A 22,355-nucleotide genomic window follows, 5' to 3' on the forward strand; every position below is an offset into this window, starting at 1 on the left:
TAAGTAGAAAGAAAGAAAGAAAAAAAATATTTGACAGAATATGGGTACATTGGGTACAAATCAGGTTGTATGGGAGCCCCCCAAAATATTCATCTTTTGTGAAAATTTTAACTCTAACTGTCACGGTTCATGAAATACAGCCTGGTGACAGACGGACGGACAGAGGAGCGAAAACAATAGGGTCCCGTTTACCCTTTTGGTACGGAACCCTAAAAATAGCATCTACCAGCGGTTTCACCCATTTCTCTAGGAAAAAGGATAAAAATCATTCAATAGTTTTTGCGTGAAAGAGGAACCGACATCTATACCCCTAAGACGACCCACTGACCCAAACTTTCTCATGTGTAATATTAGTGGGACGTCTTACCAGGGCCTGCAGTCTCGACATAAGATAGCGATTCGATCGCAAACTGACAGTCGCTAAATATTAACGAAAATATTCGCTTGCCATAACGACAGTAACGATAAACGCAAGTCTCGACAGCCGAGATAGCGGGCAACATCGCTAATTATCATGACATATTCGTGTCGGTACGATAGCGAAAACCGTATTCATAGTGCGGTGAATTTGTATTAAAATGTTGCATGTAAAAAAAATCCTTGTATTATAGGGAGAAATGGTAGACAAGATTTGCACAACCAATTTTGTTTCCTTTGACAATTATAAAGAAAATAGATGAACCTTATCATATTAAAACTTTTTGCATCGAACCGTGTAAGTAAAACATACCGTTTTTTAAGAAAACACATATTAAAGATCTTAATAGTTTGCGTACTTGCAATACAGACATAGAACATAAACAAACTGTCAATGTCAAGTTTGTTTGTGCACTTGAACATTGGTTTGATTTATAATAATAATAAAGGAGAACGGTGTATTCATTACTATTCATGGACGGTGAAGTCATTGAAACAGGCGCAGGCCTGCCGGGTGCCAGCAGCTTGAGCGTCAGGTAAGTACATCTACAACGAGAATTTTTTATTCCTATTCTTGGTACTTACTAAATTGAATACTTTGTATACATCCGAAGTATTCTGTGTTTACATAATGACTACTTTAATGTTTCAGGCGTAAGCGTCTGCGTAGCCCTCGTGTTACACCCGCTCAAATTGATGCACTACTATCAATATTAGAAGCGCGTCCATATTTGCACGCGGAAATTTACCGGCTTGCAGGGCCGGGAAAATTTCGAAACGGGCTGGAGGGAGGTTGCCGAGGAGCTCAATAATCTCCTAACGGGTCTAGAAAGACACCAGAGCAGTGGATGACGGTAAGTCTTTTCAAAGATTGAATTGGTTTTAATTATAAGCATGTACATGCCACGTCAGTTTTTTATTATTTACTTGAGTTAATTATTCTAATTGTAGGTTTGAGAGACTTAAAAGCCGCGCTTGCAGTAAGGCGGCAAAATTAAAAGAACAAAACGTACCGGCAACCGAGGCGTCAGCACTGCTCCCTGACCGAGGCCGAGAGCCGGATAATTTCAATAGTTGGGGCAGATTATTCCTTTGGGACAGACTGCCCGGACGCTATGCCAGAGGAAGATGTAAGTTGTGATTATTGTATTCAATACAATTTAATATTCTCAATCTTTGAATGTTGATAACACTAAAAATACTTTTATTGTTATTTACAGTTATTACAACATGAGATGGAGGCTGGGGTGGTAATCTCTGAGGTTCTCACCTTACCTCATTCTCAGGGTAAGTTTTAAATTAATAGGTACTCAATTCAAAATATAATTATTTTAATTTTAATGTTACTATTTATTTTATTACAGCTAGAGATTTTGTGGAATTGTTACCGACTGAAACAAGTAAGTTGGAGTTTTAGTAACTAGTTGGTTACTGCTATAATATATTTTATTATGTGTATACATCTGTACACTAATGTTACCAAAATATTAATTAACAAAATATTTTAGCAATCAATGACAGCAGAGCAACGGCTGGTTCTTCACCACCACCCATCCAAGAACAAGTGCAAGATGCCCCTCAGTCGCCAGTACTACAAATGAGTAAGTTGCAGTTATTTTGCTCACCTATGTTTATTTTCATTGATTTTTATTTAATGTGTTATAATTGATAATTCCAGCAGTACGTGGCAGAAGGACAGAAACTGTTGCATCATCAACACCACCACTGCGACAGAGACCCAGAAGAAAGAGGAGTAAGCTTAAATTTTATTTATAATAAAAACATTAGTTCTGCAGGTGGGTCAGCCAATAATTCCTACAATACCAATAATTTTGGGTATTTTCAGATCTGAATCCTCGCCAAAGTGTTTCTGAGCAATATAGTGCAGCTCGACGAGAATTTCTAGCAGTTGCAGAAGCAAATGCTGCTACAATGAAGGTGTGTTATAGTGTAAATTTCCTCTTAATTATTATACACACTAGCATGCTAGAGAACATTAAGACACATTCAGTAAATCCAACGTTTTTTAGATGCTGGCAACTGCTGCTCAAGCGCAAGCAGATGCTGCCAAGATGCAGGCTGAGGCAGCCAAGGTACAAGCCGAGGCGACGCTGCAATTGGTAAAAGTCGGAAACAAAATAGCTGACGCAATAAATAATTACATAAATAAAAATAATAAATGATATAAAATGTTTTTTATTTGAAACAGTACATAAATGAAAAAAGTATAATAATTATGTGAAACTAGTGTTAATTAGCCTTCTTCTTATGCGCTCTGCAACAGCTCGCCCAGAACCTGCATAACAAAAATAAAATGTATTGGTGTTAGGTATACATACATAGTAAAATAAAAAATCAGTTCATAAGTTACCTGTAACTTCTAACATATCATCATGGAATCTACTATTATCCACCAGCTGCATGGATGTGGTGGACTCTGGTTCCGGTAATTTATATGTTATCCGCATATTGTGGAGCACTGCACATGCGTTAATTATTAGGCCAGCCATATAGGGTTCGTACATTAACTGGCGTTGGTGTGATAGACATCTAAACACAGATTTTAGCACACCGAAGCATCTTTCTATGATGTTCCTAGCTGAGCAGTGTGCTTCGGTATATTTATATTCCGTGTGCCAGGCTGTTGATGTTTTATGGGAGTCATTAACCACGGTTCCAGAGGATATCCATCATCACCTAAAAGATTAAAAATACAAAGTAATTTCAGAAGTCGAATGGGCAACCTCTTCGAGGCAGATTTATAATGTTCATTTATTTACCAAGCAGCCAAGCACGGCGGTCCCCATTTTCAAAATGTCGCTTCATTGTTGAGCGCACCGGTGAATTTGCCCATATGTGAGCATCATGTCTCGCTCCTGGCCATCGAGCATTAATATTTAAAATAATAAGATCAGGGTCACACACCTGTAATATATTAAATATGTAAGTACATATTTTTCAAACAATATTTTTAGATATTATAGAACTGAAGGTCAACTTACAGCTTGCACATTTAATGAATGGCCCTCATGGTGACCACTCACATAAGACTCCTCATTGGTCTTAGGAGCTAAAATTTTTATATGGGTGCAATCAATGGCTCCAATTACCCCTGGGAATGGCTGTGGGGCATTTCTAAATTTCTGTTTTGCCGCATGGCGTTCTCCTTGAGTCATTGGAAATTTAATATATTTTCTTAAAAGTTTTTCATTTATTGCCGAAGTTACAGCCCGGATGACTCGGCTAACAGATTTTTGGCTCATGCTACAACCCCACTGCAAGCCAACAGGTTGTTGGTAGCACCCACATGCGTAAAATCGGAGTGCCGTCAGTATCTAATAAGAAGAAAATTTAAAAAGTTCAACCTTAGTTATAAGAAAAATATATTATAGAAATATTATTTATGCACGGTAGGTCGCAAAGACACTTACTTGGGACTCCACAGAAAGTCCGTAAGGCCGTCGTCTTTGGAGAGATGGACGCAGTTCACTTAGTAGCCTGTGAAACATTTCCTTTGAAATTCTATACATTTGAAGAAATTGGCCATCCTCCAAATCCAAGGGATTTTCATCGTTTCGCTTGTTTCGTGCTATTTGTCGACCCATAAGCACATCGCGTCTGTGCTCGAGCACAACTAAGTCCCATGCTAAATATTCAGAAGCCATTATTTATTAAATTACTATTTATTTAATATTTTCTGACGTAAAATAAACAAATATAGGAACGATATCGATAGTAGCTATCACTTAGCGGGCTGTCAAAAACTGTCGCAAGGAAATTCTATGACATAACGATAAATCGTTATCTTACCGAAAATATTCGGTAACTTTGCGATGACACTCGATAGTTTTGGCAGTAGAGACTACCAAAAATCGTTACGATCGGATCGTTAGGACTTATCGACCGAATTTTGTCGTTAAGCGATCGCTATCTTTGTCGAGACTGCAGGCCCAGAACTGCTTTAATAAAAACCATGGCGACCACAAACATCCTAAAGACCGGATGGAACGGCAGGAAGATTAGATTGCTCCATTCGATACTGGGCTCGGCAACCGTCACATATTTCTCCGTTCTATCTTGAGTTGGTCTGTGGGCCGAACTCTTGGTCAAAATAGCCCCTCCCGAACGCTTCCTAAGAGGGTCTTCATAAACCTCACTTCGTCTTGTGACTGGTGGCATATTTGCATTCAAATATTTTTAAACATTTATTTTCATGATCACTTGGTCGCTCTGATGAAAATTGTCAACAAAGATGATTATTGTTTTTTTTTTCTTTGATTCTCATTTCGTTGATAACCAAAGAGGTTCTTCTTTTACGTGCTTATAATATGACGTGGGCAACAAAAAGTTCTCATTGCAGATTTCTAATTTTCTTCACTCCCTGAAGCAGTTGTTTAGTCAAATTGTTCTTACTGTTAATTGCATAGATTTAGATTTAAAATATGCTGATTTTACATCATGTTCGTTGAAGTGGAAATATTTTAGGCTCACTCAACTCTCAATGGCGCACAGTCGAAGCGACCTCGACGCATCTGTTTTTCACCGATCGCATTTCCAACTCGGTTCTCAATTATTTGAGTAGGTAATGTTTTATGTATTCTATTCGATTCCTGAGTTGAGGACACCGGAATCGCTCTGTAAGTTCCAAGAAACTTTCACTCGCACTTAGTGACTATATACTTTTGATCTGATTGCAAATTAACTCTACCTCTACATAGTAAATATTTTTCAACGAAGCCATGCTATAAACAAGGAAGGCTATTTTAGGCAGAATATAAAAAATATGAATAAAAACCAAAAACTTATTAAAATTCTTTTATTATCACATACATACGATAAAATTACTCGTTACCTCTTACCCGTTAGGAAGTTGACACAAGTGGTATAGACCACGTTCATTTAGGGTCTAGCCACATATATCGACGCGGGAATCGGTTAACACTGGCCAAAGAAGCCTTTATTTCTACGTAATAAGTGTGTTACTATGCACTCGGTTTAAGTTGATTCCTCGTCGATAAATGTGAACAGACCCTTACTATTTAATCATACAATTTGATTTTAAAACCTACGAAATGGAATATAATACATACTGGTCATGATAATATTTGTAATAACATTTTTGGGTACCAATATTGTTGTGAATCATTTATCGATAAGAAATATTTGACAAACGTGCGAATACTTAAAAGTATTGTTAAAGAAAAGAGTGATAGGACTTACAAAACATAGTGCAAATTCGCGAAATACATTTCAAATTATTTCATTGTGGACATTGAAATGAATAAATCACAATTTCGTCCTACGACACACTAGTGCAAATACGCAGTAATTATTAATATTTTCGCAAATTGCACTATTCCCAAAAAGTGACATATCACTTAAAAGTCCACTAAAACGACACTAACGAGAAAATCTAGACACATCCGTGAAAATTAGGTCTATTATTAAAATAATATTGAAAAAAATATCAATAAGTAAAAACACACAATTAGGTACTTAAAATCTTACGGAGCGATGGAAATACACTAGGTGTACTAAACATTACAACTATTTTATAATTATGTGTGAAAGTTACTAAAACAAAGATTGCTTAACATATCGATATTATTTTATGATATCGATAAAGTTCAGCTCTATGTATCGACTATTCGATCATTTTTTTTCTGTTCAGCAAAAGTTTGTTTGTTTAACAAATGATTGATCACTGAGTCATGAAACACTGAAATCTTGTTCTTATCATGTTTTCAATAAAGTCGTTTTTGTTTTGACTCTGTTTATTGACTTAAAGCTTTTGTGTTCTTTGCAACTCTTTCATAATGGGAAATCAGTCTTGATATTTACGCTGTAACATTGTATGTGAATGTTATCATAAAATAAATGGTTATTCTGTCAATAAACAGTGTCAAATCAAATACAATTCTTGTTATGTTTTGACTGCGTATTATTAGTCCTTTCTACTGAAAGAGTCACATTTCTTAGATTCTCATATTATTTTGTTTCTGAGACCCAAACAGAAGTTGTTGCGAGCTTTTGTGATAATTTAGTATGACTTTTATTATCACACACACATATAAAAAAGTTCTTATTTAATTGATGTCCAATTTCGCAAAAACTTATGCTAGGTTCTCTGAAAACCTTCCACTTATCTTTTTGTGTTAGTGTATTGCAGTATTTAGTCGCAGTCAATCCATAATTATGCTAAACATAAAAATAAGTTTTAATAATGAGTATATTCAGTGAAAACCCTATGCTAACTGCGACCTTGTAACTTCATACCTTATCTAGCCAATCTTACCAATAATGGAGATACATTTTGAAACAAGATAGCTTATTAGTATGAGTGATGACCATTTGATTTGTCACCCTGACGAGCTCTTTCGTGTTTCGGAAAGCACTATAAACTCGGCAGTCCTTACGCGTAATCTAGAAAGTCTGACAACCTGCTAAAAATATCGCGCTCGCTGTGCTCGGCCTTTTTGTCATTTCATTTACTATTTTTATGTTTGAGATGTACGTAGGTAGTTGTATCTTCCTCGTTTCAAAATCTATCTCCATACCTAATTCAATCACATCACTTCGTCAATCGCTCAAACAAACATGCAGACTTTCCATACACTTTGTATACTCATTATTAACCACTTAAACATTTTACCCCCTTTTAATAACAAACTATTCACTAAACACAACTATTTCATCTATCAAACGGCATTTGTAAGTAGTTAGAAAGGGACAGAACTATCGATATCGATAGGCTTCATAGGCTTATTTAGCGAACAGCTTAATTTTTGAAGTCGATTTTTCTGATATTTTTTTTATTTCAAGAATAACTACGTCACTTTTACAAAAAAAAATTGAAGGTGATAATTTCTGTGACAAAAACATGTCTGAAATTTTTCAAATCGACATTAAAAAAGGGGGTAAAGAAAATTATCCTCTAAAGTTTAATAGCTAAAGGTGATTTTCCAAGGCTGCGCCATACTGGCGGCCGGCTTCCTAACCACCAGGACATCGTTGCCTCGATGCAGGGTCATCTGCAGCGATGTCTGTTTGTCGCCCTGCTGCAGCTTGGCAGTCTTGGGCGGGGTCTTGATTCCAGCGATCACGATGCGCTCTACCCAGGACCTGGTTGGGTAGTGAGCGTTCTCGTGGATGAAGCTGTGGGATTATTGGTGGGATTAATAAAGTAAGTAAGTATATTCTTTTGCACGGTATCCCTCGAAGTATGGATGAAATGGAACAAGTTTAGGCACAGTAATTTACCGAAAGCAAATTTTTACGGATCAAAAATTATTTTAATTGACGTCATAGAGCACTATACATACCGCGTTATAGAGCACTCCACAGTAGACATCACAAGTTTTAGTTAGTTATTTAGTATGCATTTAAAGTATTTTTACGTTAAAATATTACAGTTTTGTATGTATTGTGATGATCTTTATATATTACTTTAGAAGTATTTTTTTATTATTGTATTGTTATGGGTCTTAGTTGCTTGAAATAAAGGGATAAAATAATAAAATACTCACGAGTAAGTCATGGCGTTGGGTTCGTACGCAAGTTTAGCGTAGATGTGCTTGTTGTTCAGATACTCGTATGTCTCTCCGTCGTCTATGTATAGAGAGCCTTGTGCTGTGCCCTGTAATAACAGAAATTATTATTTACGCCCTTGAAAATGGCAAAAAAATATGTTTTTTCATTGTCCACGACGAAGACACAATAGTTAAACAATCGATCGCTATTATATAATTAGTATTATAAATTCATGGGACAAAAAAGTTATTAAATGATAACAGAATTAAACTAATTGCAAAAGGACGACAATGCAATGGCAAAAAAAAAAATATAGGAAAAATAATTTACGTAAAAAATACAGTGAAATTGCAAAGTTGTAGGTGATAAGAGGCCTACAACTCTTGTATATACACTTTATACCCTTCACAATTTGTGAACATTATGGAGAGAAATTATACATCCATAAAATTTTAATAAAACCAGTAAAATAAAACAACAACTCACGTTGCTATCGAGTGCTACAACGAGCGTGTATGGATCGTCGGCCATCAGCGCGGAGGAGCGACGCACGCGCTCCTTGCGCGGGACTATCGTGCCGCCGCGCTGGAACACTGGGATCTGGGGACAAACAACCGTGAATATAGCAAACTAAAAATATACGATGTGTGTGAAAAATATACGAACTAAATATGATATGCAAAAATATGTAGAAAGTTGTGAAGGGAACTTAAAACTCTGTTGAGTTTCAGCCTCTGTTTTTAATTATCGCCCGTAAATAAAACTTAAAGATAAAAAATCTTACCCCCAGTAGTGCCAATTCAGGCCTAGTGGGACTGTTCAAGAGTTACCTCGTCGCTGGCACATAAAAAAACTTAAGAAGGAACATGGAAACTTCTGACACTCCCCCACGCTGCGCATACAGCGGGAGGGAATCGTTTGATGATGATGATTTCCCATAAAAAAGTGGTATCAGTTTGCCCAGATAACTGGGTTGAGAAGGTCAAATAGCCAGTCGATGCATGCAAAACACAGATACTCAGGTGCATCCATTTAGACTGGAAGCCGACCCCAACATACTACGGAAAAGGCTAGGCAAATAATGAAGTTTCTTTTTTGTTTCACCAAACAAACAACTATCATCACGAGTCTTACCTATTTTGAGTTGCTAATAAATTGTGTACTGTACCTTAGCGAGCGTGACGTCATAGTTCAGGTATCCGTTAGCGTGATGCGCGTGGTACGAGTCCACGTCGTACCACAGCGTCTTGGACGCCGCTCCCGGCAGGTACACCTTCACGCTCGTCACGCCCGGCTCCACCACTGGACGGACTAGCAGCTTGTCGCCTGGGGATATTACAAGTAAATTAGGAATCGATATTTTTTAGCTATTTAAAAGTGTCAAGTAAGGTTGAGTTTGATCGTGATAATATGATAATCTTGCATTAATACACATGTGCAACGCTCAGGAGTTATAAAGTATAGTACGCTCGCTGTCGATCATTCTATTAGGCACCCAGTTTTTCAAGGTTCAACACAAATAATGAAACCTACATAAGTCACAAAAAGCTAGTTATTTAATGACTAGCCGTTTCTCGCAATTCCTACCGCTTCCCGAGGGAATTTCGCCCTGTAGCCAGACAAAATATAGCGTATGTTACTCGGGATAGTCTAGCCTCCCAAGTTTTATTAACCTTGGTGTACAAAAAACCAAAAAAAGAATGTTCCCTTTTACTATATTAAAGTTATAAATTAGTACATTACTATCTTATATTATACGGGGGCCAAGTTCAATTCGAAAAACTAGATTCAGGGTTTATACAATGTGCCCAACGTCCTTTCAAGGTTAAGGTCCCAGTATACATACCGAGCAAGTACTGATCATCAATGGTATAGGTATCCTCCTCAGCGGGGAACTCGTAGAACAGAGCGCGCATCACCGGCAGACCCTCGATCGAATGCTCGTAGAATAATGTGTACCTGGACAAACGAAAATATTGTATATTTATCGATATTAAATAGAACTATCGCCAGCGAGGGAGCTAGTCTGCACCTAAGGATAAAAGGTAGCTTATAGTCATAGTACTTGGTAAATGGCCATCAAATCCGTCTGAACTGTTCCTGAGATTAAACAAACTCAAGTACAAGCAAACAAACAAATTCTTCAGCTTTTATGCGGTTCCTATAAAAAGACACGATTCATTTTCTTTCTTCCTGTTCCGGTTTCGACGTGACAGCGGGCCCGGGGCGGCCAACATGACCGCATCAGCACCGAGCGGGGCGGCGGAGAGGGCGACCCACGCCAGCGCGCCGCGCTCCACAGCGAGCCGAGGCCATTTCGCCGTGCGCTCGACGGGGACGCACGCACTACAGACCACCAACGACAGAAAGACATTCCACATTTTTCCACACTCACAAACAAATTTTGTTCTATTAACTTTGTAAATAAGTATACTACGATTAAACTATTAAGTTACACCGCAGTCGTCGTGCATCATTTCTCCACTCCAACTCCAGAGCATATCGAAGCAGAAACACTTCCTCACCATCGGGGTTTCCTTGCGACACCTCTCGTTCGTACGGGACAATTGGCAACTGCTAGCATAAATGACGTTAAAACTGAGCACCAACCACATTTTCGCGCATAAACGCTTAATTTGTTGTGCACAGAAAATCCGCATGTGTGAAAGTGCTGTGAAGAAATAAATATATTTTTCTTATTTAAAAGAATGAAGAATATATAGTTACCAGAAGTCGATAAGCGCATATCGCCTGCGGTTGGCGTCGCGTATGAGGGCGGTGGTGGCGGGCTCGTACAGCCACGGCTCGCGCCGCTTGGTCTCGATGTGCGAGTGCGCGCGGAAGAACGGCTGGAACGCGCCCGCCTGGGGACATCACACAAACACATTTCAGTGCTTGGCCAAACTGCACACGTTGCGACGTACATAGGTCTGTAGTGTCTGTAGTGGGAACATTGGGCACGAGTCGGGTGCGGGGTGATGGGTACAGCGCGTCGAACGCGCGGGCTACTCAAGCCGTTCAGACCTAATCACACGCGATAGCAACATGGCATCTTTTGATTTTAATATTGAAGGATTCAAACAAGCCCCATATTATGGATGTCAAAACAAGCAATTTTTTGCAGTTATTTTCATATGCAATATTGTAATTATATACCCGCTATTTTAAGTTTTCTTAGTAAAAATAAGTAGTCCTTATTGTATTTTTACTACTATTTAACTAAGGACAAGTAAAGTCAAGGGAGCGAGAGCGGACGCAGGTGCGAAATATCAAACATATGGAGTTACATCCAATTAAAGCGTGTAAAGTAGGATAGGAATAACGACGAATTGTCAAGCCACCCCACCCCTGAAAAGACAACCACGACCATAATATCAAGAATATTTCAAACAACTAACCTGATACCATCTAGTCATGAGCTCAGCCTCAGGGTACTTGAAGAAGCCACCAACATCGGAACCACAGAAGCTAATACCAGCTGCGGATAGCGAGAGGCACATCGGAACTGATACAGCCAGGAAGCCCCATTCCGCTGCGTTGTCACCGGTCCAAACTGCTGCGTATCTAAAAATATTGTCTAAGTTGTAAAAGGCATGTTTAATGAATTCTAAGTTTGGGTTAATCTAACTGGGATTAAAAATCTCTTAAGGGGCCAATAATCCACAAGGGCAGTTCTAAATTGTGTGCTAATTAATATAATTGAAAAAATAACTAGAGTATAATTAAAAAGTCGTGAGTGGGTATGACATTAACGATTTGGACTTACATATTTACTTAAAAAGCAAATTACAGATCATGAAGATATTTTAGTTAGATATTTATCTTGAAAAAGTCTACATAACTTTGAAGACGTAACTACTTGTATATAAGTTACATTTTTACTCGATATTAATAAGACAGTTATTATAGTCCATACCTTTGAGTACCAGCGAAGGCAGATCGTGTCAGAATGAAAGGTCTGAACTGGTTTTCAGATCTCTGCAGCATACCGTCGAACGTCGCACGGATGTTCCATAGACCGTATTCATTGTGAATGTGTCTGAAATAAAGGTCATTCCTCAAAAATTTGTCTGTCGTTAAACTTCTTCCAGAAAGATTTTAGCATGTAGGTAAAAAACAAATGCCATTTCGCTCAATCCACAGTGTAAGGAGCTTTAGTTCTTATCCAAATAAATGTAAGACACTTAGGCCAATTGTCACCGACTTCGTGAAGAAAATACTTCCCGCTCCCGGATAAAAAATTACCTACGTGATATTCTCATGTTCCTATATTACTGATAAGTTTTTATCGAAAACTACTCAGACGTTTATGCGTGAAACTAACACTAACACCTTTGACCCTACCCCATGAAAAGATGAATACCCTATGAAAATGAATAAATCATACCTGTGTTCCCAGAAAGCGGCAAGTCCATCGTTACCGTCCTGAGGAGGTTTGTAGTGGCGACAGTCCTTAGGCATTGTGATTTCGGGCCCGTTGAATACCTGTGTCATGAAAACATTTATTTATAACACATGGCAAAATACTTATATCATTAGTTAAGGTGGAAGTTTGAACCTGCAATGGCATATGGTTACATGATACAAATAAAAATCATCTGCCTAGCCATTTTCCTTTTATGTTCAGGACCAGTACTATTTATGGGGCGACTACCTATCTAACCTTTCAAGCCCAATTACCTGGCAACTCCTTGATAAGTCTCCTACATACTCTACTTACTCTTTTTCTGTCATATGCTTTGTTTTTTTTCTTGCAAGTTACGAAATGGCTAGGCAGATAATGTATTATCGCATGTTTGCTCTGTCTGGTCTCATCATCATCATCATGAGCCTATCTTGGTCCACTGCTGGACATAGGCCTCTCCAAGTGCACGCCACTGAGATCGATTTTCGGCTTCTCGCATCCAGCTCCTGCCAGCCGTCTTGCGCAAGTCATCACTCCACCGTGCCTGAGGACGTCCTACACTACGTTTGCCGAGGCGTGGTCTCCACTCTAGAACTGTCTGGTCTAACCCTACAATACTCACACTAGGCTCATTCATATCGTTCCAGATGTGCACATCCTTGCTGGTTCCTGGGAAGTGCTCGAAGCGGTACCTCTCCGAGTAGTACTTGCTGGCAGCAGGGTTGAAGAAGTCCAGGTACGAGGACGAACCGGGCCAGCACCAACCTGGTAACAAAGGTTATTGGTTAGTAAAGAGTCAGATAGAAGAATGCCTTTTGGGTTTTTTTACAGAGTATTCTCCGTTTTTTCTTCTAGGTAGCAAATTAATAATAGGTAATGTCATAATAATGTAGACAAATCCATTACCTTAACTAAAACTCGTAATTAATAATTCATAATGTTAAAGCGATGATTTACTACTTTGTTTTTTTTTCTCATAAGCTCAGTTGTACGAACTTTAAAAGTAGCAACATCACGCTTATTCGTAGTGTTATTTGCAACTTAGGACATCCGATTTCGTTCGTATGAGCAACGGCTCGTCGTGCTCAGTATTTTTTTCATTTAAGAATTAACCGCTTTCTATTATTAATCTTAAGTTTTGAGTCATATCGACTTTATTCTTTCGTCGTGTACAATCACCGTTAAGTACATACATATAATCCCGATGTATATGATCATACAACCAAATTCTTTTCGTTAACAAATTCCCCACGTACCTTCATAATCCTTGCCATCTTTATCTTTAACATAATACCCTAGTTCCGTAGCGTCCTCATGTAAGAAGTAGCCAGCTTCTCTCTTGATGTGAGGGTCGATGATCGTGACCAGCTTCCGACCCTTGGCGGTCAAGTTCGCTACCATCTCCGATGGGTTGGGGAATTTCAGGGGGTCCCATGTGAAGTACCTGATAGAGATAAGCAAGTTTTTCTATACTAATATTATAAAGAGGAAAACTTTGTTTGTTTGGTTGTAATGGATAAACTCAAAAACTACTGGACCGATTTCAAATATTCTTTCATCATTAGAATGCTATATTATCTGCGAGTAACATAGGATATATTTTATCCCGGTGCGGGCAGTAGCTCCCACGGGACGCGGGTGAAACCGTGGGAAAACGGCTAGTATTTATATAAAAAGGTCCATTGGGGGTTTTTTCTTTAATTAACTCGTTTTGGAGAAAAAACGGGTATGTGTATTACTGATAACAAAATATGGCATATTAAAGGTAGGATGTATAAAATTGTAGGTTTATTGAGTTACAACTGCACAAAAAAATTCTTCCTTACGATATGAGCTATTGGGATCAATTTCAATTGTGTAGTGAGTTATTCTAGAGTATTCTTAGTACTTATTACTAAGATTTTAAGGTTGAATATCGCTTGACATAAGATACAAAAACACTTAAAAAGCCTAATTTACTATAAATACTAACTTCTTCCTGTCGGTATACTCGATGTCCAACCAGATGACATCAGCGGGTATATCATGAACGTCAAAGTTGTTGTCGACGCCTCGCACGTCGGCTTCGTCGACATAGTTCCAGCGACACTGGTGGTATGCTAGAGAGAATTTCTGTAAACAAATAATAATTTTAATATAAGATAATAATTAGTATGACAGTGAGAAAATGTTTTTAGGCGGCGAAGTATTTACAGGCCTATTTACAACGAATTGTAACTGGGCGTACATCGTCTCCGCAAAGTCTCCGCTTGTGATGCCTTCACAGTTATACAACTGAACCGATCGAGATGTAATATCTGTATCGATATAGATGTAAACCTTTTATCAGGATGTGAAATTGTACTCTGCTGGGGAGTTAGTTTCTCCAGTTCTTCTTCCCAGTAAAAATACATAGGAAGTAACGACGGGTGGTCGTTTTATGGTCGACACAACCCCAATTAAAATGATTTTTTTTTTTTGTCATACCCTCAGAATTCAAAACAGCTATGGATAAAATAATCCATTTTAATATAATTTGCATAGATATAATAAATACATACGGGAGGCAGCGGCGCAGTGCCAGTGAGCGCGGTGTACTGTCGGAGCACGTCGGTCGGCTTCTCACCCAGGAACACAAACACGTCGATGATACCAGACTCACTCATGAACCTGAAACAATTTGTTTAGAGTTAAAACACGTTCTAAATAAGATATAATTGTGAAATACAAGGGAAAAAACTATTTTTAAGTCTGTCAATTATCATATGATAGCTAACTAGATTGCTATTTTCATAAATAACAGCCATTCAAGTCGATTGATCATAAGGTTAATCAATGCTTGTGGCATTTGGTCCGTGAGTGGGAGACCACTTACCACCTTACTTGACAAGTTCCTCCGTATTTCAGAAGACACTTTAAATTGGTGGCTCTCGACTATCAATAGGATATCTCTGACAGTATTGTCATGCTGCTAACCATACCTTAACAAGGATTACCTAGTTGCCCGGGTAAATGGGTAAGTCACATAGGCAGTCATTCCATGTAAAATACTGGTTTTCATTTGCATCCGGTTCGAATGGAAGCCACTAACATAGTTGGGCAAAGGCTAAGATTTTTGTTGCATCTAGTTAACCTGGACGACTTGAAATACCATCACCAAGCATTCCAGTTTTTGGCCACATCCTACAAACTTTACAGGTTGAAGTTTGAAAGTTTGCGCTAGTCTAACAAATATAAGATAACTCTATATGTTTTGTATACCTGGCATCGACGCGTCGCTTCTGTCCGCCGGTGACGAGGTTGACGAGCGAGGACACGACGGTGCTGTCGGCGTAGTTCACCACGTCCACCCACGTCTCCGCAGAGTTGTGCCAGAACACACCCGCGCTGCGCTTCGGCCTAGTGAAGAGAAAGGAATAGTATTAAATATAACCATGAAAAATAATGATATAGAAGTAATTAAACTAGAAGATTGGGGGTCATTAAAAGCCGCAGGGGTGGGGTAGACTAATTATAAAGTTAAGCATCTTGACGAGCTCCTCCAGGTTTTGGAAGGCACGTTAAACTGAGACCCAGATGGCATTATTGATAATCAGAATCCAGAAAGTCTAACAACCTATCTTAACACGAGTAATCGGGTTATAAGGATAACAGACAAATATGTAACATTTCAGATAGGCAGTCGCCCCATATATTTATTCATTAATATAGGTGCAACAGCAACAAAAAAATAATCTATCATGTAAAACAATACTCAGCAGCCAGATGTTAGACTGGAAGCCGACCCCAACAGTAGCTGGAAATAGGCTATGCAGATGTAAATCACGTATACAAAATAAAAAAAAAAACACTGTAAGGAATAGACTAAAGGTAGAATTCCGTGGATAGCGGCTACGACAGCCGCGCGCGGCTTACGACAGTCGTCGGCCGCGCGCGACAATAGTCAACATATGAAAATGTATGGCACCGCTGCCGAGGCCAGCGACAGTCGCGCGCGGCCGACGAATTTCGTAAGCCGCGCGCGGCCGTATGCATCTCAACATGGTCTAGCGCTTAGTAACATCTATATAATTTTAGTAAAACCAGAATTGAATTGTTTTTTATTTAGTCGGCAAAACTTCCTTTTGTTTTAATTACAATACAAATGCTTTTGAATCAGTATTGGGTAGTATCCTTCATCATTTCTACTTTTTAAAAATAGGGTCGATTGGTAATCTATTTTCATAATACAGCCACAGCAATACGTCATCCTCTTCTTCTTCAAGGATATCAATTAGCACTTCGACTAGAGGGAACGGACGAACAAAATCTACTAATTTCAACACGATGCCGCGCGCGGCTTACGAAATTCGTCGGCCGCGCGCGACTGTCGCGAGCCTCGGCAGCGGCGCCATACATTTTCATAGGTTGACTATTGTCGCGCGCGGCCGACGACTGTCGTAAGCCGCGCGCGGCTGCGTAAGCCGCGACCCACGGAATTCTACCTTTAGAATATGATAATTCAAAATTACAAAATCTGGTACATAAACCTTCTATAATGCACTTACCCATGAGAATACATGACGGGCACAGCTCCGTAGATGGCCATGCGACTGTCGAGGTCATACTCGAACACATCCAAGTTGTACAGACGATACGGCTCGCCCGACGTCGTCGTGCGGAGAGAGAATTTGTCTGTGTGCTCTGGAATACCTGGGGGACGAAATATCATATTTTTAATAAAGTATAAGTAAAAATGTTCTAGGATCTATACTAATATTATGAAGCCAAAGGGTTTTCTTTTTAATTCATTTCAATTAAATAAACTCAATTTATTAGTAACAATTTTACTTAATTTCTTTCGTTTGCTTGAACTTGAATCTCAGAGTAAGTAGTGGTAGGATTTGAAAAATTATTTCTGTATTAGATAGCTTATTTATCGGGAAAGGTCATAGGCAGTTTCTCACGGGAGTCTACAAACCGCCGGTGGCAGCTAGTCGCATAATACAAGTTACATATTTACCCGTTATTAGTCTGGCGGGCAAAATCAAAATAAAGCCCATTGTATCTGTTAGGTGCATGGGATACAGACTATGATAATAATCTTAATCTTAGTATATTTAAGCATATTCACGCATATCTTGAAGCCAAAAAAACTAGAGAATAGGACAATAACTCCTGATAATGAATAGCTTTAATTATTACTAAACTTACCATAAACATTATCGGCTTCAGGGAAGCTAATGTCCAGGGAGATGGCCTCATTGCCACGAGGTTTGCTGTCGTGGTGGGACTTGAAGTTCTCGCCCCAAGTGCCTTCCTCCTCCTGTAATGAAATAACTTATTTATTTAAATATTTAACTAAATTCATCGCTTCTAACAACTTTCTGCAACCGGACAAAAGTTAGCGTATATCTACGTTATTCTCATATTAAGTTATACTACTGCCAAGTTTCATCACAATCCACTCGGTAGGTTTTGCGTAATTAAGTGGAACAATAAATAACTTTAGCACTTATACTACTTTATGATACAGTTGGTTTTTTAATTATATAACTTTAATAATTTTGTTGTGGCAACTTAAAACCGCATTCAACTAAATGATTTATTACCTATTACTTATATATAGGTAATAACAGCACAAATTAATAGGCAAAAAGTAAACAAACGCGGCCTAATACCTCATTACACGTAACATAATTATCGTAAACATAACATAGAGCTGACCTCACGTACGCTATTAAAACTAAAGTTTATCTATGACGTCATTTGTAAACAGACTCTTTTGTAAAGGATAAAGGAGTTCCAATGTCTATGGAACAAAGTAGTTAAGAAAACAGGTGATTGACCATATGACTATATGTATACAAGTTGTGATATATTTTTATCTATTGTGTTTTTTGCGTAGGCCCAAACAAAGAAGCAAACTATATTTATTTGTTGGTATTTTTTATTTTATTTTTATATTTGGATTTTGCATATTTTTTAACTTTTTTGTGTAATCTATAATATATGCTAGTGAAAGTATGTATGTACTATACATTGTATACTGTTCTCATGAATTCTGATCTGAATCATGAGGTCCATGATTCAATTAGTCAGATTAATTAATTTTTATTGTAAAATTAAGAAAAAAAAATGTTTATAGAATTGGAACAATTTGGACGTATGTTTTTTTTCAGCTACCTAATGTACTTCTAACATACTTCCACATGCTAGATGCACAAACAAATCAGTACAGTATCAGTCACGTATTGAGATAAAGTCAAGATCAATGACATGACCACTAACTAATGCGTGTGTGAGTCGGTCAAGCTGAGATTACGACATCGAGACTTAACTAGGTGATGCTGTGGTTTTACTTGCGTGTATTTTTTAAAGAAATTGTAGAAAAAGGGCATGGGGGAATGTATGCTTAATAATCACACTTTGGTCATTATATAGTGTTTGCTACTACTTCAAGTATTTTGTTTGATGAAACTTGGTAGGAACGTAACTTTTCAGAATAGCATATACACTACTTATTTATCCGGGTGAGGGTAGTTCCCTCAGGAAGCGGATGAAACCACTGGTGGAAGTACATATGTTAAAAATAACACTAGTGCCTCTAGTGAGCGATTTTTAAATTATAGACAAATACAAATGTATATGTCTGTATCAGAGCAGATATCACTCAGTCACAGGCAACTAGATACTTCCGGATTGTGATATACCTATGATTGATGTCAATCGCCTCACCCTATGAAATGTATGCGGAATTATACTGTGGCCATATTACATATTTGCGAAATAAACTGCAGGCAAGCTCTACGTACTCTATTGAAGCAATTTAAATATTTAGTACCTACACAGATAGTCTGGAGCCTGGACTATCCTTTCTAGATTATCCTGAACTTCCCTGGACTGGAAGGGACATAGACATAGTTTCATCAAGTGGTTCTGCAGTTTCCTCAATTCATTGTTGTGACGCACAAATCAGCATTAGAAATGCATAGATATCACACAGTCTATCAGTCACGTACTGAGATAAGTGATGAGATCAATGACATTAAGCGTTGCGTGTGCGGATGAGAAGAATCTTGACGATAACGGTAAACTTGCTAATCTTTGAGACGTATTTTTTTTGCATTTACAGGCCTATTTATCATGTTTTTTTCTTTAAGGCAACCGTCTGAATGAACAATCTCTTCTCATATAAAGAGATCAGTCAGCTGCGCAGAACATATTATAGTGCAGGTGTATTACGACACAGGTGCACTCTATTCCTTCACTCTCATAGTTCGATGGGACTGAAACCCCACACGGGTTACGGGTAAATCTCCATAATAGATAATACAGAGACTATAAACTTGAATACGCTAGCCTCAGAAATTACTGGACTGAATTGAAAAAAACTTTCAGTTTTAGATATCCTTTTATCGAGATGGGCTACCTTTAGTCGTGGAGTTGGCACGACTGGAAGCTGATATCTTTAAAACTAAATTTGATGGACCATGTATAATTGTATAAACTTGGAACGCATGGTTCAAAGCTTGCAAGATGAAACTTGGAACAATCTTTGTAAGACAAAAGATATCAACATCTGAACTTTATCTTTCACGTAAACAGGTAAAGATAGAATAACAATAAACGTGTTTAAAGATATCTGACCCCGTCACCTACATAAGTCATTGATGACTAACTGTAAAGGTATTGTTTGATATTGACAAAAGTATACAACAAGGTATTAACAAAATTGTTTTGTTTTTATTATGAGTAGCTGTTTCCCGCGGTTATTATGAACATGCACCGGTTTTATTATTTATTCTTACCAACTTAATATTGCAGGTAAATGCGAAAGTAACTCTATCTCTTTGTCCTGCCTCCACGCTAAAACCACTGAACCGATTTAAAGGACAATGCTATTCTTTGTATGGAAGTTGGGCTCAAGTGTTGCCCACAGTAACTGCATAGTGTATTAGGTTCCATAGGCTTATATTAGGTCCCAGACCAAAGCATTTCGAAATCTATCCCGGGAGTCCTGAGAAAAACTGGTTTGACTCTTATTCAATATTACATAAAATAAGCTTACGAACTCTTAACTATTCCACTTTTATTACCTTAATTGAAATGAATTATATTCATTGACAAATACGAGGTATTGTACACGACAACTTTTTTTTTTACCGACTTCCAAAAATGGAGGAGGTTCTTAATTCATTTGCATTTTTTTTATGTTTGTACGTGCATAACTCCGTCGTTTACCAACCGATTTCAACAATTATTTAATTGTTTGAAAGGGCTTACTTCCTCAATGGTTCCTTTGTCATCCGGCCCAGGGTCTGGTGATGGAATTTCTAAAAAAATCGGAAGCGACTCTCGAAAATTGTAGACACATATCGAGTAAAACCTTGTTATTCGGGTATATGTCTCAGACACCACAAAACTGTAAAGGTTTTAAAATCTGACCTGACAATGGAGCCGACAGAGAGACGTGGGAACTCCTCAACGATATCTACTAACTCAAAATCAAAATCAAATCAAAATCAAAACTTATTTATTCAAACTTGGCTGCAAAACAGCACTTTTCGAACGTCAGAAAAAAATTACATAAGACAGTCCCCAAAACGCCCACCCTTCACCACTTCCTATGTGTTTTTGCTGGGAAGAAGAAGTGGCGCAACAAACTCCCCAGCAACACATGTCTGTCTGTAGGTTAAAAGAACCTTTCAACAAAGTACAGTGAGTATATTGCAGTATGCAATACGCAATATTGTCATAAAATAAAATTACATTTAAAAATTATTTATAAAATCCACCACATGCTAGCTAGCACTCATCCTGCGTAACTTGTCTAACTCAAGCATTGAATAAATATGATGTGAAAAAAAAAAAAAAATTGTATAGCCTCCAATATTTATAATAGTTTATGAGGGAGTGCCCACCTTCATGTGATATTCTATTGCAACCTTATGTCATGTACAACATACATAGGTAAGTAATGAATCTAGTAAATTGGACCGCTCAGCCAGAAAAAAAAAAGAAGTATAAGAAAAGAGTTTACAAAATTATATAATACTACTTATAGTATAGTCAGTAAGACGACCTGGCACCACAAGCAGCACCCGTTCACGAGCATAACGCGAGGATCAGCCATCGCCCCCCTCGCACATCTTTGAGGGAGGGAGGCAACCCGACCGCCGACGCTACCGCAAGCAGTGCCGTCTAAGGGAGCATGACGTACTCACTGCTACACAACTCAATATCAGGATCAATTATCGCTAAGTAGTGGTCCTTATTTACTATAATCCAAAGGAAAAAAAAATATATAAATAGATGATTAAAATAAAATATAATAAATACAGTAAATGTATCCTGTCAATAATGTAAAACCAAGTAATGTCAATAATAAAAATATAAAATTGTAAAAAAAAAAAATGAATAATATTAATTGATTGTAAAATTAGGATGTCATTCACAAAAAAAAAGACAATTATAATCAGTGGTCGGAATAGGTAGAGCTATTTTGGCTACTTGCGACATGAGGACATAACATGGATATGCCAAATATTTCCCGGAATCCCGGGAATTCTTGGAATTAAAAAAACATTGTTCAAGTAGTTTTTATAGGAATAAGTAGAAGTATTTTTGTTATTTGCTACATGCGGACATAACATAGATATGCCAAATATTTCCAAAATTCCGGAATTATCGAAATTAAAAAAACAACTAAGTACTTTCTTTTGTCAGTGCTTAATTAGAACATTATATTTAAATGGATAATCCACTTTTATTAGTTTACTATAGTAAATAGGAGACATGGAATATAAATAAAATGCGATGATCGAGTTAGATATATTATTTAATTTTCAAAACAGTTGACATTACTGGTTGGTCTGTCTACAACGATATATAAATATACTTAACTAAAGTAGTAAGTAGCAAATAAATTACAAAAATATGCATAAAGAACTTTGTACTATATCATTCGTAAAATGTAATTATGACATTTTCAGCATTAATAACGCCGTCGTATTGAAAACATTGATAGAGAGTAGGTATTTTC

The 22,355-nt window shown here is 37.7% G+C and overlaps 3 protein-coding genes across 4 annotated transcripts in view; 1 reads left to right on the plus strand and 2 right to left on the minus strand.

Annotated features, from left to right (window-relative positions):
- The first annotated feature begins 1,453 nt into the window (after positions 1-1,453).
- Positions 1,454-2,607, plus strand: LOC135119032 (uncharacterized). Its single transcript, XM_064042358.1, has 7 exons — positions 1,454-1,547; positions 1,638-1,704; positions 1,782-1,817; positions 1,926-2,018; positions 2,096-2,170; positions 2,264-2,355; positions 2,448-2,607. The coding sequence occupies exons 1-7, from the start codon at positions 1,533-1,535 to the stop codon at positions 2,598-2,600; spliced, it is 531 nt and encodes a 176-aa protein (XP_063898428.1). The 5' UTR covers positions 1,454-1,532; the 3' UTR covers positions 2,601-2,607.
- A 70-nt stretch (positions 2,608-2,677) lies between these two features.
- On the minus strand, positions 2,678-4,370 carry LOC135119031 (putative nuclease HARBI1). The gene is made up of 5 exons (XM_064042357.1): positions 3,849-4,370; positions 3,420-3,752; positions 3,198-3,342; positions 2,789-3,114; positions 2,678-2,713 (listed from the first exon to the last, which is right to left on the minus strand). Exons 1-4 carry the CDS (start codon positions 4,080-4,082, stop codon positions 3,002-3,004), a joined length of 825 nt encoding a protein of 274 aa, XP_063898427.1. The 5' UTR covers positions 4,083-4,370; the 3' UTR covers positions 2,678-2,713; positions 2,789-3,001.
- Positions 4,371-5,218: 848 nt separating this feature from the next.
- Positions 5,219-22,355, minus strand: part of LOC110381483 (neutral alpha-glucosidase AB) — a 66,227-nt gene continuing 49,090 nt past the window's right edge. Inside the window, exons 5-20 of one of the 2 annotated variants that reach the window (XM_064042410.1) lie at positions 17,525-17,634; positions 16,879-17,023; positions 15,593-15,730; positions 14,893-15,001; positions 14,325-14,464; positions 13,609-13,796; positions 12,975-13,117; positions 12,335-12,432; positions 11,864-11,986; positions 11,346-11,511; positions 10,675-10,811; positions 9,794-9,906; positions 9,116-9,273; positions 8,434-8,547; positions 7,944-8,053; positions 5,219-7,572 (exon numbers count right to left, since the gene is read on the minus strand). In XM_064042410.1, coding sequence (XP_063898480.1) covers positions 7,359-7,572; positions 7,944-8,053; positions 8,434-8,547; positions 9,116-9,273; positions 9,794-9,906; positions 10,675-10,811; positions 11,346-11,511; positions 11,864-11,986; positions 12,335-12,432; positions 12,975-13,117; positions 13,609-13,796; positions 14,325-14,464; positions 14,893-15,001; positions 15,593-15,730; positions 16,879-17,023; positions 17,525-17,634 — 2,206 coding nt within the window. In that variant the 3' untranslated portion in view covers positions 5,219-7,358. Of the gene's footprint in view, positions 7,573-7,943; positions 8,054-8,433; positions 8,548-9,115; positions 9,274-9,793; positions 9,907-10,674; positions 10,812-11,345; positions 11,512-11,863; positions 11,987-12,334; positions 12,433-12,974; positions 13,118-13,608; positions 13,797-14,324; positions 14,465-14,892; positions 15,002-15,592; positions 15,731-16,878; positions 17,024-17,524; positions 17,637-22,355 lie in introns of both variants that reach the window. The other variant, XM_064042409.1, reaches the window with a different exon arrangement.

This window comes from Helicoverpa armigera, chromosome 28 (genome assembly GCF_030705265.1).
Source record: "Helicoverpa armigera isolate CAAS_96S chromosome 28, ASM3070526v1, whole genome shotgun sequence".
Classification (NCBI taxonomy): domain Eukaryota; kingdom Metazoa; phylum Arthropoda; class Insecta; order Lepidoptera; family Noctuidae; genus Helicoverpa; species Helicoverpa armigera.